The following is a 14,037-nucleotide window of genomic DNA, read 5'->3' as shown; positions in this document are numbered from 1 at the left end:
TCTCAGCACGGTGGACATACTGATGAGTCCCAAGCCCCCGCTCCCACCCGCCCTGTGCCCTCAGCTCCGCACCTGTCTGCGCCCGCAGCCTCCTGGGCGTCTCAGCGGGCTCTCTCAGCACGGTGGACATACTGATGAGTCCCAAGCTCCCGCTCCCACCCTACCTGTGCCCTCAGCTCCGCACCTGTCTGTGCCCGCAGCCTCCTGGACGTCTCAGCGGGCTGTGTGATGGGCGTCTTCACGCAGGCCCTGACCTCCCAGCCTGCTTCTCCTGCGGCCCCTGCACCTCCGTCTGTCACCCCTTCCAGTCCTTCAGTCCCCTCGACTGCCCGCTTTCTCGCATCTGTCTGCAGACACGTCCACGCTCCTTCCAAGAGCACCCCGAGCCTCCCCACGCCCCCGCCTGTGCCCTCCAGCCGCAAGCCCAGCGCCTCCCTGTGCCGCTGGCACCTCTGCCTCGCCTCAGTCTGCTTCCTGTTAAAACGAGTCTCAGCTCAGGACCCTCGGGAGTTCCTGAGAAGCCCATCCCCACCGCCCTGGCCCGCGCGGTCTGCACTCCCCGCCTGCCCCCCACTCTGGCCCTCCCGTCTCTCCCTCCGCCCCAGCCCCACTGGCCTCCTTGCTGGTCCTGGGACATCCGGGACAGGCTCCCGCCCCAGGAGCTTTGCACAGGCTGTTCCCGCCCCCGGAACACTCTCCCACCGCCCTCATGGCTCCTCATCAGGGCTTCCTGGTCCCCACCCGCCCGGCCGCGCCGTATCCCACTTTCCTGGGGTTTTTCCTTAATGCACTTAACACCCATCTAATCTACACGTTTTACTCATCGTGTCTCCTTCCCGACAAAACTCCGTCAGCTGTACAAGGGCGGGATTATCGTGCAGACACCAGAACAACCTGGGCATGCGGACGGCCCAGTAAATTACACCGGGGGGGGGAGGGGACGAGAAGAGGGGCGCGAGGACGGGCCTCCTAACGCTCTCGCCGTCCCTGCCCAGCACACGTTAGACGTCACGAGCACGGCAGTGCCCGCTGCCATTCGCTGCTCCGAGTCGCGCCTTTCGGAGGACGGAGTGTTCCTGCTGGTGAACGGCCTGAACGTGTTCCTGTGGCTGGGCGCCAGCAGCCCGCCCGAGCTCATCCAGGGGATATTCAGCGTGCCGTCGCTGGCACACGTCAGCACAGACATGGTCAGTAGCTCTTCCGTTTTTGCGGTAAAAGACAAGTTCTTACATGTTTTTTGTTTACGTGCATCTATGTATTGCGAAGAAGGAAAACAGTAAAGCGTAGTTCCGCATGAGAGAATTTCACGTTTCGATGAATAACCGTCGGCTGGTATGGTGTGTAGAAAGTATTATACAAACAACCAAAATACGTGACTTTGAGATCGCCAGCATCTCTGGATCATTTCCCGTGTGCCAGTCACTGCGCTTTAAACACTCTACACCATTCCGCCTAATCCTCGTAAAAAGTCGGTGAGATGGTCCTGTCGTCACCTTCGACAGGTGAATCGGCGGAGGCTTGGGGACAAGTTGGCTCAGGCAGGGAGTAGCCGCGGTAGGAGCTGAAACATCCTCGGGCTTTGGGCTCGTCCCTGGTGCCGAGGAGCGTATTTAAAAGCAGGCGGAAACCTCTCGTGCATGCTCAGCTGTGGGCGGTCAGATTAACGAACTGCGAGGTGACACTCCCACGAAACCAGGCCACGTGCCCTCTGCCGCAGTCGTTAGCGGGTGGGATGAACACGGATGACGTTCTTTTAAAGTCTGTTCGGGAACCCAGCAGCCATCACTCGAGAGTCAGCGTGCATCGCGCGCCTTCTGTGCAGACCTGGTGGGTGAGCGCGGGGCTGTGCCAGCTGCTGTGCTGCTCTGCCTGGCGGCAGGTTCCTTCTGCACCACACGTAGGATCAGCAGTTGTGGCCCGAGGCCTCACTGACTCTGGCCAGACGCTTTCCCTGGTTTCTGGCAGGGAGGCAGATGCATGGCACGCAGGAGGAAGGCAGGATTCAAGTTCCCGGCTAGATAGGCACGTGGTTGGTGCAGAGAGCTGCAAATCCTTTACGAGTGTCCAAGTTGTATTTTTAAAGGAATTAAAAGTTGTCCATGTCCCATTTAGGACTAGTTTTAAGGTGAAAACTAAGATCTAGAAATAGTAGGATGTCTGCACGTGGTTGAAATTAAGGAGTAATTAGAAATGGAATTTTGAAAAAACAGCAAACAAAATTGAAATTCAAAAGGTAAAGAACTATGAGGATACTCAGGATTTAAGGAAGAACTAAAGATAAAGAACTATGAGCTTACACAGGATTTAAGGAAGCCTCCCCTAATTTCACAGTGTCGATGAAGTAACCGTTACATGCAAGTGACACTTTCTCTTTAGACGCACCTGGCAACCTGCGACACGTCCGTGAAGTGCTCATTTTGTTTGTTGAATAAAAAGATCTACCTTAATGCCAGAGAATACAGACAGGAGAAGGAACGTAAATATAGATGATGAATTTCTGCTTTTCTTACAACTCCTGTGAAAAATATTGGCCGTGATCTTTCCCTGAGACTTTTGACTTTGTGGTAAAATGTTCTAGCTCACCTGTTCGGTGGCTAACTCACAATGATGTATTTGGTAGCTTCGGGCTGAGAAGTGAGCGTTAGCATTTTATTCTCTTACTGGACAGACTCTCAGTCCAGACCTTTCACATCCCCTGGGGGCCATCTGCAGCTGGATCCGCTGCTTTTGTGGATGTTAACCAGATTGCAGGGAATCTAAGAGGCCACACGCCCCTGGAGAAGCCAGCATTTGGTGGTTCTAATGTTGGAACAGTGGTACTTGGGTGGCGTTTTCCAGACCCACTGACATCTCTGGGTCTTGCAGCCGACTGCGGCAGGAATGACGGTCAGGCTTTGCCGTACAACGCGGACTTGAAACGTCCTTGCTGCAAAGGGGCTGAAATCACGGTGCGTGGTCCAAGGACAGCCTCTGCATCACACACATGCCCGTGTGTCCTTTCAGAGATGTGCGCATGCCGGATTCCAGAGGAGGGTTATTTTCAAAAGACAGTTCACTGGGGGAAACGTATGCCGATAAAAACAAATCGTTTTTGGCACGTTTTTTTCACAATTTTGATGTTTAGGTAAATGAACTAAGTCAATAGTTAAATGTATGGTTTAGGATTTTTTTTAACTTTATAACATTCTAATAACTTCATTGCTGCTTCTATCTAAATCCTGTAAATTATACTGAAACTTAAATTTTGACTTTCTTAATTTTAGACGTTACTGCCTGAGGTAGGAAACCCGTATTCTCAAACACTCAGGACAATAATGAGTACCATCCAACAAAAGAGGCCATATTCAATGAAGGTAGGAACAAGATTTTATTTTTTCCTTTCTTTGAGTGTTTTATTTTTTCAGTTTCATTACAGACTTTTTAAATGCATGTCCTGTATTTTTATAACACGATCTTTGATGGAAAACACACTGACCTCTAAGTGTATATACCTACTCATCAAACACAAACACGCAGAAGTCGGCAGCCGTCACCACGGCTAGCCACGGGCATTTTAGTGAGCGTGAGCTCGGTAATCGTGGAGCCCCTCTTCGTGGTTTGGCAGCCGACTCTGTCTTTGGCACAGGGCATGTGGACTGCCCTCTGACCCCACCCCACGTCCTTAAGGGACCCTGCCCCATCCTTAAGGCTCAGCGACAGCCCCCTGCATGGTGCAGCCTTTCCCACGGCACTCTGCCTCCGTTTCATGGTGGACACTCAGACTCGGACGTCTGGGTTGGGTGGTCTGGGGTCGGTGCCACCCTCCACTCTGGGCAACAGGCGCTTCTCACATCCTCCAAGGCCTCACGCCCAGTGGACAGTCTGTATAAAATCGAGACGCGCTGAGAAAATGTGGCTAACCAGCTGCCTCGCTGCTGTCTCTCCCCAGCTCGTGATCGTAAAGCAGCGAGAACAGGCAGAAATGCTCTTCCGGCAGCTCCTGGTGGAGGACAAGGGACCCCACGGAGGGCCGTCTTACGTGGATTTCCTCTGCTGTGTGCACAAGGAGATCTGTCAGCTGCTGAATTAGCGGAGCCTTCTGTGTTGGCGTTGCGTTTCTAGGGAAATCATCTCCTTCTTGGCGGCTGATTCTCCAGATGACAGCGGGCTCGCTTTGATTCCTTGCTCCTTTTCAGAGTGGCTTTCCACAGCATTCAGACCTTCAGCTTTGGTGCTCAGGTGCGAAGCCAGCGAAGGGACAGCTGTACCTCAAAGGGAACAGTCTGTTTCTATTGTACAATTTTTAACTGTTAAGACTGATGATATACTTTTGCATTTCATGAAAGGCACAGTTTTACAAAACTGTAAACATTCTCAATTTTCCTTCTTTGTGCCAGACATTTAAATTATTTTTCAAAATGTATAGATTTGGGGAAAAGGTTGTCTTGGCTCATCTCCTATTTGCAGTGAGAGGAAAAAAACTTAATTTTTACATTATATCTAATTTTTTTAAACCACGTAACCCCACTGAACATTTTCCACTTGAGGTTTGCATAGCGGACTTTTAATAACCTTGGAATCTATTGGTAGGACCATGTGCGTTCTACATTTTTTTCATAATTCTATGTTGTGTATGTTAAACTATTTTCCGATTGTCTATAAAATTGTCTATCAATACTCTCAAATGGTTCTCTGTACAATAATGAAGGTTTCTACCTGTATATAATGGATCTTAACCAGTATCAATAAATCCCTTCGTATGCTCTACTCAGCAGGGAGGATTCATGTTTCAGGTACTGTGAGGTGACGTCCTCACGGTGCACCCGCACCGAGGTCGCTCAGTGGCACCGCCTCCGCTGCTGGAGGTCCCCCCAGGGACGGGAGACAGGGTGACCAGGATGGTATGTTCACCTGCTTAACACTTGGTACGGTGGAAACGTGTTTCTCTCAATAAAACAAGAGGGAAGATCACAATTTAGATCACGTTTTTGAACATAAGATAACCCGAAATTGAACTTCTGCTCCACTAGGAGGCGCTGTTCACTGCTGTGTCTGAAGCTTTCCAGAAAGGCTGGTCAGTGGTCTTCCAGAGAAGGCAGTTCTCTGGGGAGAGCTGACTATGCAAATTCTAATTGCTGAAAACACGAGATGTAATACTGACTAATCTGGATAAAAAGAAAAAAAAATCTCAGTTGAAAGCAGCAGCAGAAATCCGCGGCCACCGTCTCCAGCGGCTGCTGGCCTCTGCTGAAGCGGCACACGCGGCCTTTGGGCCAGCTGTTTGTCAGAACGGACCGCTTTGCTGAGAGCGCTCCCTCTGGGGCACGCGCGGGGTTTCCCTCTACTTGGGGGCAGTTTTCAGACGGTTCAAAGGCCACCACGTTTCCCCATCACGTCCCCTGTCTAGGCCAACTCTTCGGATCCCTGGAGCACGTCCTCACAGACACCATTTTCACAGTCATTGTCCACCAAACTTAATCCACGAAGGTCCAGTTCTAAATCACGAGGAGCAAGGTCAGTTTGGGACGGCTGTGGCTGCTGTCCAGTTAGTCCCCTCAGAACGACAGTGACTGCAGAGTTCACGAGTTGTGCAAGAATTGTTAGCGTGTTTCATTTTAACAATATTTTAAAAAATTATGAGTTATAAATATAAAACTTTGCAATAAGAATTTTCAATTTTAATACCTTTATAGAATAAGACTTTATTAAGTTAGTATTTTTCAACTGTGGTTTTTCAAATTGAGGTATCCCTTGGGTCCATGAGAAACTTTTTCTTTAAAAATATATTATCCACGTTTGAAAAATAGTTGTAGGGAATCCCATGCGGTTCAGATTAATGTTACACAATCAGTGTCTTAGGGACCCTACATGTGTATTTGGCAAAAAGGCTATTACATTTATGAATTAGGGGAAACGGGACTTAGCATATAGATTATGACTTTGCAGCAGTAAACTCTAGCGTGCAAAAAAAGTCAGGTCTGAATCTTCACCCCGCGGCCTGGCAGGGAGCTCCCCTTCCTTTGCTTCATGCTGGTGACCAGTGTCCAGGCCCCCGAGGTCTCCTGAAGTCCAGGGCTGCTCTGTCTCCGCAGCGTTTGGGGGCGGGAGGAATACAGAGTCTGGGGGCTCACACTTTCCTAGGTGCACCGCTCGACTAGTTCCCAGGGAGGTCACCTCTCCCTGAGGCCATGTCCTCGGAGGCCTGGGGCCACGCTATGCCCATCCTCGGCCGTCCTGTCCCCCCTCACTCTGGCAGCGTCTCCCCAGGCCCGTGGTCCTCACGGGAGCCTTGCGGTCTCACTTTTTACCGAAGCGATTATTAACAAGGTGAAACAGATGTGCTTAAATCATTTTCCTTATTTAAACAGGTTGCACTTGGCAGAAAGTATTTTAAAACGTATATCCTGAGGAAACAGATGCCGTTAAAGGCAGACCAGAGGAACTTATGCTGTAAGCCCACTGATGAGTGAGTGGCAAGTTACTGAAAGTTACTTCGTCTCATCGGCCTCAAAGATAAAGTTCTCCCACTTGAGAGAAAAAAATCCATGCTACAAAAACAGTCCTTACGTGGCAAGAAGCATCGGCAGAAGGGAAGGGAGGTGAGACGGGCATCAAACACCCTCTGGGAATCACTCCCCATTATTAAGCAAGCATGGGGAGCGAGGGAATATTTCCAGATGATACTGTACTTACGCACTGCATTTAGAGGCTGAGAAAGCAGGCCGCTGCCTTCACAGGACGAAGCCTGACTGCGCAGAGCACAGCCAGCGGGGTCACGCACTCAGGACTCAGTGAGGACGTGCAGGCAGGTGTCGGCTGCAATGGCAGTCTTCTGAATCAGCCCTGTCAGCATCGTCTCAGGGAGGCAGTGGGATTTAAAATTCGGGGAGTTGGGTGGTTGACAAGCTTATATTTGTACTTATAGTTTCTTAAATTTTGCTTTGGAATTATTTTTACAAGTATTCTTGAATATTTATTTTTATAAATATTCTTAATTCTTAAAATGCCTATATTAAAAAAAAATCTTATTAAAAATAAACATTTATTCAATGAGATATAACAGTAGAAAAGTAAGCTATAATCTTGAGCTCCTATTTACCATGCGTGTACGGCTAGCATTTTGGAGTGGGCCAAATCGTCCATCCATCTGTGCAGCTTATCGGAATTATGGGCAATATTCTTCTACTAAAAACCTCTCCTTTGCTCATGATTAAAGTGTGTACCCCCTATCCAGAAGCTGTCTCAAAAAGCATAAACCTATAAAATGACAGCGAATTCCCTAAGACATTGAAGTAGTTACCTTGGAAATTTAACCAGCATCAATTACTAGACTAGATCTCTCTGAACAAAATTACATTTGACTTTCTATCCTTTGCTTAAAAGACAAACAAAAACACCCTAAAAGGGCAGAACAATGTGGTTTCTCTTTCCCACCAGGACAGGCCCAGGCCTCTACATTTTCTCCCACTGAACAGATGAAAGGCCCGCGGTCGCATCTGTCTGAACCGTTACAGTCCACGTCTGCCGCCTTCCGTGTCCTCAAGTACACCAACTGTGTAACGTGTGTTCAGGGGTGATGACCTCCTGTCCCAACTGGGTAACTATGTCCCCCCTTTTAGTAAATTCGGTCACACGGTATTTAGAGGCCAGAATTTAAAATATGCACACAGTATTTAGCCAAATTAATTTTAAGAAATTTGTTTCGTGGAAGGCAAAAGAACATTTCACATCTTCCCTCTGTGGTGACCGTTAGCTGGAGCTCAGCAGCGATGTCCACCGGACTGGCCCAGGGTGTCAGCTCCTGTCCCCGCTTGCCTTGGGTCTCCATGGCCCTGAGGTCAAGTCCGTGGCTGTGTATTAAGGTGCTCTGAGCTGACCTGCTTTTATTAGAGGAGCTGAGAAAACCCACCCAAGTGGGCGAACGGCACAGACGAGGTAACTGGGAGAAAGTGAATGAGGGAAAGTAGACACGCCCACGTTTAACGGGCTACAAAGTGTCCACAAAAGACAGCTACGTCGTTGACCTCTCGATTCTCGATTATTTAGTAATGTTTTTTTGGAAAAACCTACCTTACCTGATTTCACTGTTTATTAGCACTTCCAGTTAAAGAGGCAAGAGCTGTAACACGTACTCAAACTGATCATTTTACTCTTTTGTCCAATACTGGAAAAATGATTTACTGGAAAAGAATTATCTAGATTAAATGAGGCAGTATTTTCTGAGTGTTGTGGCCAGCCATGTTTATATCTGAGTAAGGGATGGAGACCATGGGAACAGAAGCAATGTGGCTTTTCCAGAAGCAGAGTTCAGTGGGCTCAATTTGCTGGATAAATGGTCCTTCTGGAAGTCCTAGATTTACAGCTTCGAAACTGACTATATATCCCCGAGACCCAAGCTGAAGTTTAGTCTCTGTCACCAAACATCAAAGACAGGATGATGCTTAAAGTCCTATACAGACCCCAAGATCGCACAGTTGTTCCAAGGAAAGCTTTTCTTGTAAGCAAAGGTTTATGTTTTTATAGCTCCCCCAAAATACAAGAAACTTTCAGATCAAAGACTGGGCCATCATTTTGCCAAGTTAATGAAGATTATAGGAAGCAAATCGGTAAAGACCAAATAGTAGATTCTTGAGTTCAGGATGAAAACATTATGGGTATCAAAGCTGCTCGGATCAGAAAGCAGAACTTCAGCAGTTAGGATGGGTAGGAAGTATTTTGACAGACATGAAAAGGAGTCGGTCCGCTAACAGCCACGACACCCAGCAGTCGACGGTCGCTCCCAGGCACCCTTCCGTCACAGCTCAACACGAGCTACCGCGTAGCGCCGGCTTCGCTTCAGATGACGAGGGATGAGCACCTTGCGTTTCCCCGGTTACGAGCTCAGGACTCCCGGGGGGCTCCCCCACTTCCCAGAGGGCCAGCACAGTCGGCCGCTGACACAGCACACACACTCCGGCGGCCACGCCTGACCTCCTCCCAGCTCTGAGCTGCGGGCGAGCTGCTGTCTCGTGGCAGGGATGTGCCACACTGTGGCTGCCATCTCCACAGGTCTCACCTGGTTCAGGGGCAGCACCCCCAGGAGCCATTCCGGGGACAGCATCACCGCCCCTCTCTGCTCCACAGTGAGGAAGGCCACGAGTTGCAGTGCTGTGGGCCTCCTCCCCAACCCCTGGAGGACACGGGTACAGCGTTATCGCCACTGGATGTGAACATCTGTACGTGGCCTACAAAACCTGGCACTGTAATTATGCGTGTGAGCCGTATGCTGACCTCGGAGCTTTTAACATGAAGAAGTGCAGGGTTTGGAATTATTAGTCTATCCCCTGAGTGAAGCATCAAAAAATTACTTTTGGTGATTCCTAGATAATTTTGTGAAAATGCAGACATGTAAATATAAAGGTGAGCAGAAGTCCTGAGGTCAGAGCAGTGAGTCCCCATCGGAGGCCCCCTCAGCGGTCCTACTGGAGAAAGGACAGCGCGGCCTTCACTGAGGGAAGGCAGCCGACGAGCGAGCCACCTCCACCCTCGTGACAATGCCATGTCACGTCGTCACAGGGTGGTTCTCCGCCTTGCATCGCTTTCCAGCCACCTGCTCTCGCTGGCTCTCTGACGAACGTGGTGGGCTGTGTCTCCCTTTACCTCGTGCCCTATCAAGCCATTCCTAGCTGTGGGTGACATCGTGATACAGATCTCCCGGGTGGCAAGGCCAAGTGAGCACCAGCACTGTGGCCTTCCCTTAGCTGGGCCCAGGGCGTGGGCTATAGCAGAGGACGGAGTCCAGGACACGGTCACCTCCCAGCTGATATGTCTGAGGACCCACAGCAGGCAACTGGCAGCCGGCATCTCCTCCTTCATTCCCAGGTCAACTCTGACAAATCAGTTCTATCTCTAGATGACTTACAATGACCTGAAGCTGAAATACATCATTATTTCAGTAAAACCTCTAACCAGCTGTGATATACCCGCATCAAGAAAGGCGTTAGTCGAACACTGTACTGGAGAGTTACTGACAGGCTGAGCAAGGTGAACTCACGAAGCTTCTAAGTCTCTGTAATTCCGTCCTTATCTTCAAACTGAGTCTTCAGTGGGAATTACCTGACCCCCTCGTAGGTAGAATAGGAGCCCGTGAAAAGAACAGAGTGGCCGCTGACGTGCATCACAGCTCTGCCCTCTGCCCTTCGGTAACCACGGCAACTGCACTTCCAGAAAACAGGCTCCCGAACGTCAGAAGTTTCAGGTTTCATTAGAAAATCAGACACAATATAAAAAAATATGTTTATCAAGAATAACAGTATTTCATTCATCGAATTCATTTTTAAAACATGAGTTCCAGCATAGAAAGAGAAATGACAGCATAAAATCTGAACCGATCTGCAAAACTAGTCCCTAGAGACCACGCGCCACGTGGTTTGGGTCAGAGGCACCCGCAGGCTGCTTTCCGAGGTGTCGTCAGTCGAGGGCTTTCCGCAACTGGTTTCACACGTTTCCTCCACAAGTTTAAAGATGTCATTCCGTCGCCAAGGGCGCGATTCCCCCGAAGCGTGCGGCTGCTGCGTCCGCTTCCCGGGAGCGTGATTAAGTCCCTGCCGAGCTCGCTCTCGGACGTCCGCGCGCCCCCGGAGCGCCACCTCCCGAGCAGACTCTGGTCTGGGAGCAGGTTCTAGGCAACGTCTCTCAACTTCTTCTGCAGTGTAACTATATCTGAGTTTAAGATTTTTAAAAAGATAATTCTCTATCGTCTCAGCAAGAAAGTGTCAGAACCCCACCAGGAATTTTCCGCCTGTCCCAACTCCATTCTGTCCAGCAGCTCTGCTCCGGCCGTGACGGCAGCGGCAGGGCGCACTGCCACCTCCTGCGGGCGCTGGGCGGTCCTCTGGACGAGTGTCCCCGCCACCCGCCGCAACTGCTCCTGAGAAGCCACGCCGGGTGAGCAGCTGGATCTGCCGGCACGAACTCCGCCGCGGGAGGTGAAGGCATCTGTGTTGCTCCATCGTTTGGTCACGTGCACATGACAGAAAGGGGGGCGACACATTTATCCTGGAGAAAACAGTGCGTGTGGCAACCCCAAGGGAAGCCGGCCGAGGCGGTCACGGCCTGGGGAAACGCGCGCTCAGCGGCTGCCACCGGCTCTGCAGGCTCCCGAGACGCAGACGGGCGCGGTGTCAGCGGCGTGACAAGTTACCGGGGCGGAAAGCCACCTCTGTGCGCGCCCCCGCGGCCCCCACGGAAGCCACCTCTCTCTCCGCGGAAGTTGGACCGATTTCTCTCTCGCCCGCGGCCGGTGGACGTCCCCCCTCGTCCCCCGCCCCTGGGAGCGCCGCCACCCCGGTCCGATTTAGATTTGGGAGGCGGCGATTTGGGCCGAAGCCTCTCGATTTCCTCCGTGCACCCGGTCAAGTAGGAGTTGGGGGCGCTGAAGTAGGACGCGTACGTCTCTGCGTTGTAGTTGCTGTTTGTCAGAGTCGGTCCGACCGTCAGCCAGCCTGAAACGGGGGAGGAGACAGGGCCCTGTGCTTGCGGCTCCCTACCGCCCGCCCGGGGCCACCGCGCACGTGCCCGGCCACCCCAACCGCGCACGCGCGCATCCTGCGTCTCCCCGGGTTACAGCGTCTGTCACTTACCTTCCTCGTAGTCTCCACGTTTCACACTTACGAAAAAAGCCCTACACTGAGTCAGGGCTCAGTGAAAATTTAACTCCACACACGCGTCCTGCGGTGGAAATGGCGCCGTGGGTTCCTGATTAAAATCCCGGAGCCGAGTGGCTGGCACTGTCCCCAGCCACGCCAGACCGGCTGCTGTCCCAGAGGCCGGCCACGGCTGTCACAGCCGTCGCTCCTGCTCGCCCGCCCTCCCGATGGCACTGCCTGCCAGGTGCGTCCCCGGCACACACGACACACACGACACACTGTGACGCTCTCCCAACTTCTCCTCCTGAGAGTGGGAAGCCTGAAGCAAAGCTTGCAACGCGTCACTTCTCCGTGCAACCTTCTAGGGCCTTCCACCAAGCCCCGGTCCGCAGCATGGAGTCTAAGGTCTCAGAATGAGGTCTGAACTACCTTTCCAATCACATTTCATGACAGCATCATTTGGGCCACACAGTGACCCCGACAGTGACTGCTGCCACGGCCACCTCCACCTTGGTGCCTGGTTTCTTATCCATCCTGGGAACCTGCCCAAGATCCCGCTCTCAACACCCACCCAAATACACATCTCATCAAACGGAAAGGACTCCGCTCCGAATCCCCATGGCGCGCGCTTCTCCAGGTTGAAGGGCGTTTCTGCCGGCTCCACTGCTCATGATAAGGACAACTTCTGACTGACTAAACTGTATCTGGAATGGGGGAACCACAGTTAGCTGGGAATGCCCAACAGAGACATATGCATCGGGGTCCCTGGGTGCGGCGACTCATAACTGACACCTGGAGGGGGACAGTGGAAATACATCTATGGCGTGCCACAAGGGACACAGGATCCCTGACCGCAGCTCAATCGACCGCTAAGGATTAGAAGAACTAGGTTCACAATGTTTCTGCCCCAGCATCCTCAAGGTTATTTTTTAGAATATTAGATCTATCACGAAATGCTCTAAAATGCTAAATGTTTTACTCCACGTTCCAAAACTTGTCGCTGATTTTGTGTAACACTTTGCACGTTGTTTCGAAAAAATCATTAGTATCAAATAGTTAACATGTTACTGTTCGCTTCACCTCACTGCTGGGGTGTGTTCCTTGTCCTCTGACTGCGTTCAGATTGATTAAGGGGGCTGTGTTTCTCAGAAAGTGTAATGTCCATATGCACTGAGTATCGGGATGACGGCCCTGGTGCTTGAGGGAATGAGGAACAGATTTTTCTCTTCCATCATTAACCTGTCCTACCCAACATGGCTCCTGAATCTGGGAAGTCTCCGCTGGCAACTGTTTTAAGGGAGAAGAAAACTTGAAAGAAAAAGCAAAGCTATTTGGAGAGTAAAAGGAAATATCAAATAGATGGTAATCTTTTGATAATTGAAAAGTCAGTGTAACGATGAGAAAAAAAATTGCTAAGAGGCAAAAAGATCGTCTCACTACGTCCAAGAATCCTTTTCACTCTACATAATACCGTCCAGTGCTCTGCATACAAATTTTCACATAATTGTAGTCATCATTTTGTATTTTTGTCAATATTACATCAAATATTTTCCTACATTTAAAATAATTACGATCATTTTAATGCCTTATAGCATTATTTAAAGCAGCGGTCCCCGACCTGTTTGGCACCAGGGACCGGTGCTCCCGATGCCTGATGAGCTGAGGCGGAGCTGAGGCAGTGATGCCAGCGCTGGGGAGCAGCTGCGAATGCAGACGAAGCTTCGCTCGCTGGCCTGCTGTGTGGCCCGGGTCCTAACAGGCCCTGGCCCGGGCGTTGGGGACCCCTGCTCTAAGTGTTTTTTTAAACATGAGAAGTGGCTGAGAGATCATTAAGTGCAGTTACAGGCGTCAGCACGAGCAGTTACGAAGGTGGAGATTTTGTTTAATGCCCATTTATATTCTTAAGTATTATATCCAGTGGGGTTCTCCATCCACTTAGCTGTGGCCACTTTACCCGCCTTCGATTATACATTATACCCTTTCTGTATCTGTACCAGCTGAACAAAGTCTTAGAGGATACAAATTTCATTTTTTGCTTGCAAACTACTGTGTATTGTTTACTCTTGCCCATTCTTGCAAAAATTATTTCAGTCTTAGCTACAGTAAAATAAAATTAGGAAGGAAAGTCTGCTTGGGGGAAGTTATAAGTGGCTGGGGGTTAAGCATGTAAATAACTGTAGGAGCAATCGAGAGTTTCTAATAAAGCCCACACGTCTGGCGCTTTCTGCAGGACTATGCAATCATTCATTCATGCATTTCTTCGTTCAACACAATAGTTCCTGAATGATCTGGATGCTGGGGAGAAGGAAGACGATCTTTGCCTTCCGTGAAACTGCATGATGGAGAGTGAACACGAACCTACGGCCAAACAACCCTATCGCTCAGACAATGGTACCGGCCACGGAGACGAAGACGACAGATCGGGGGAAGA

The 14,037-nt window shown here is 50.4% G+C and overlaps 2 protein-coding genes across 3 annotated transcripts in view; one reads left to right on the top strand and one right to left on the bottom strand.

Moving 5' to 3' along the window:
- Positions 1-4,746, top strand: part of SEC24D (SEC24 homolog D, COPII coat complex component) — a 75,774-nt gene extending 71,028 nt beyond the window's left edge. The window contains 3 exon segments of the mRNA XM_025050929.1: positions 996-1,187; positions 3,264-3,353; positions 3,929-4,746. Coding sequence (XP_024906697.1) covers positions 996-1,187; positions 3,264-3,353; positions 3,929-4,069 — 423 coding nt within the window. The 3' untranslated portion in view covers positions 4,070-4,746.
- A 2,569-nt stretch (positions 4,747-7,315) lies between these two features.
- Positions 7,316-14,037, bottom strand: part of METTL14 (methyltransferase like 14) — a 22,681-nt gene continuing 15,959 nt past the window's right edge. The window contains exon 11 of one of the 2 annotated variants that reach the window (XM_006917737.3): positions 7,316-11,462. In XM_006917737.3, the coding sequence (XP_006917799.1) occupies positions 11,158-11,462 (305 nt within the window). In that variant the 3' untranslated portion in view covers positions 7,316-11,157. Of the gene's footprint in view, positions 11,463-11,490; positions 11,689-14,037 lie in introns of those variants that run through there. The other variant, XM_025050930.1, reaches the window with a different exon arrangement.

This window comes from Pteropus alecto, unplaced genomic scaffold, assembly GCF_000325575.1.
Source record: "Pteropus alecto unplaced genomic scaffold, ASM32557v1 scaffold17, whole genome shotgun sequence".
NCBI classification, from domain to species: domain Eukaryota; kingdom Metazoa; phylum Chordata; class Mammalia; order Chiroptera; family Pteropodidae; genus Pteropus; species Pteropus alecto.
This window is presented reverse-complemented; position numbering and strand designations above follow the sequence as displayed.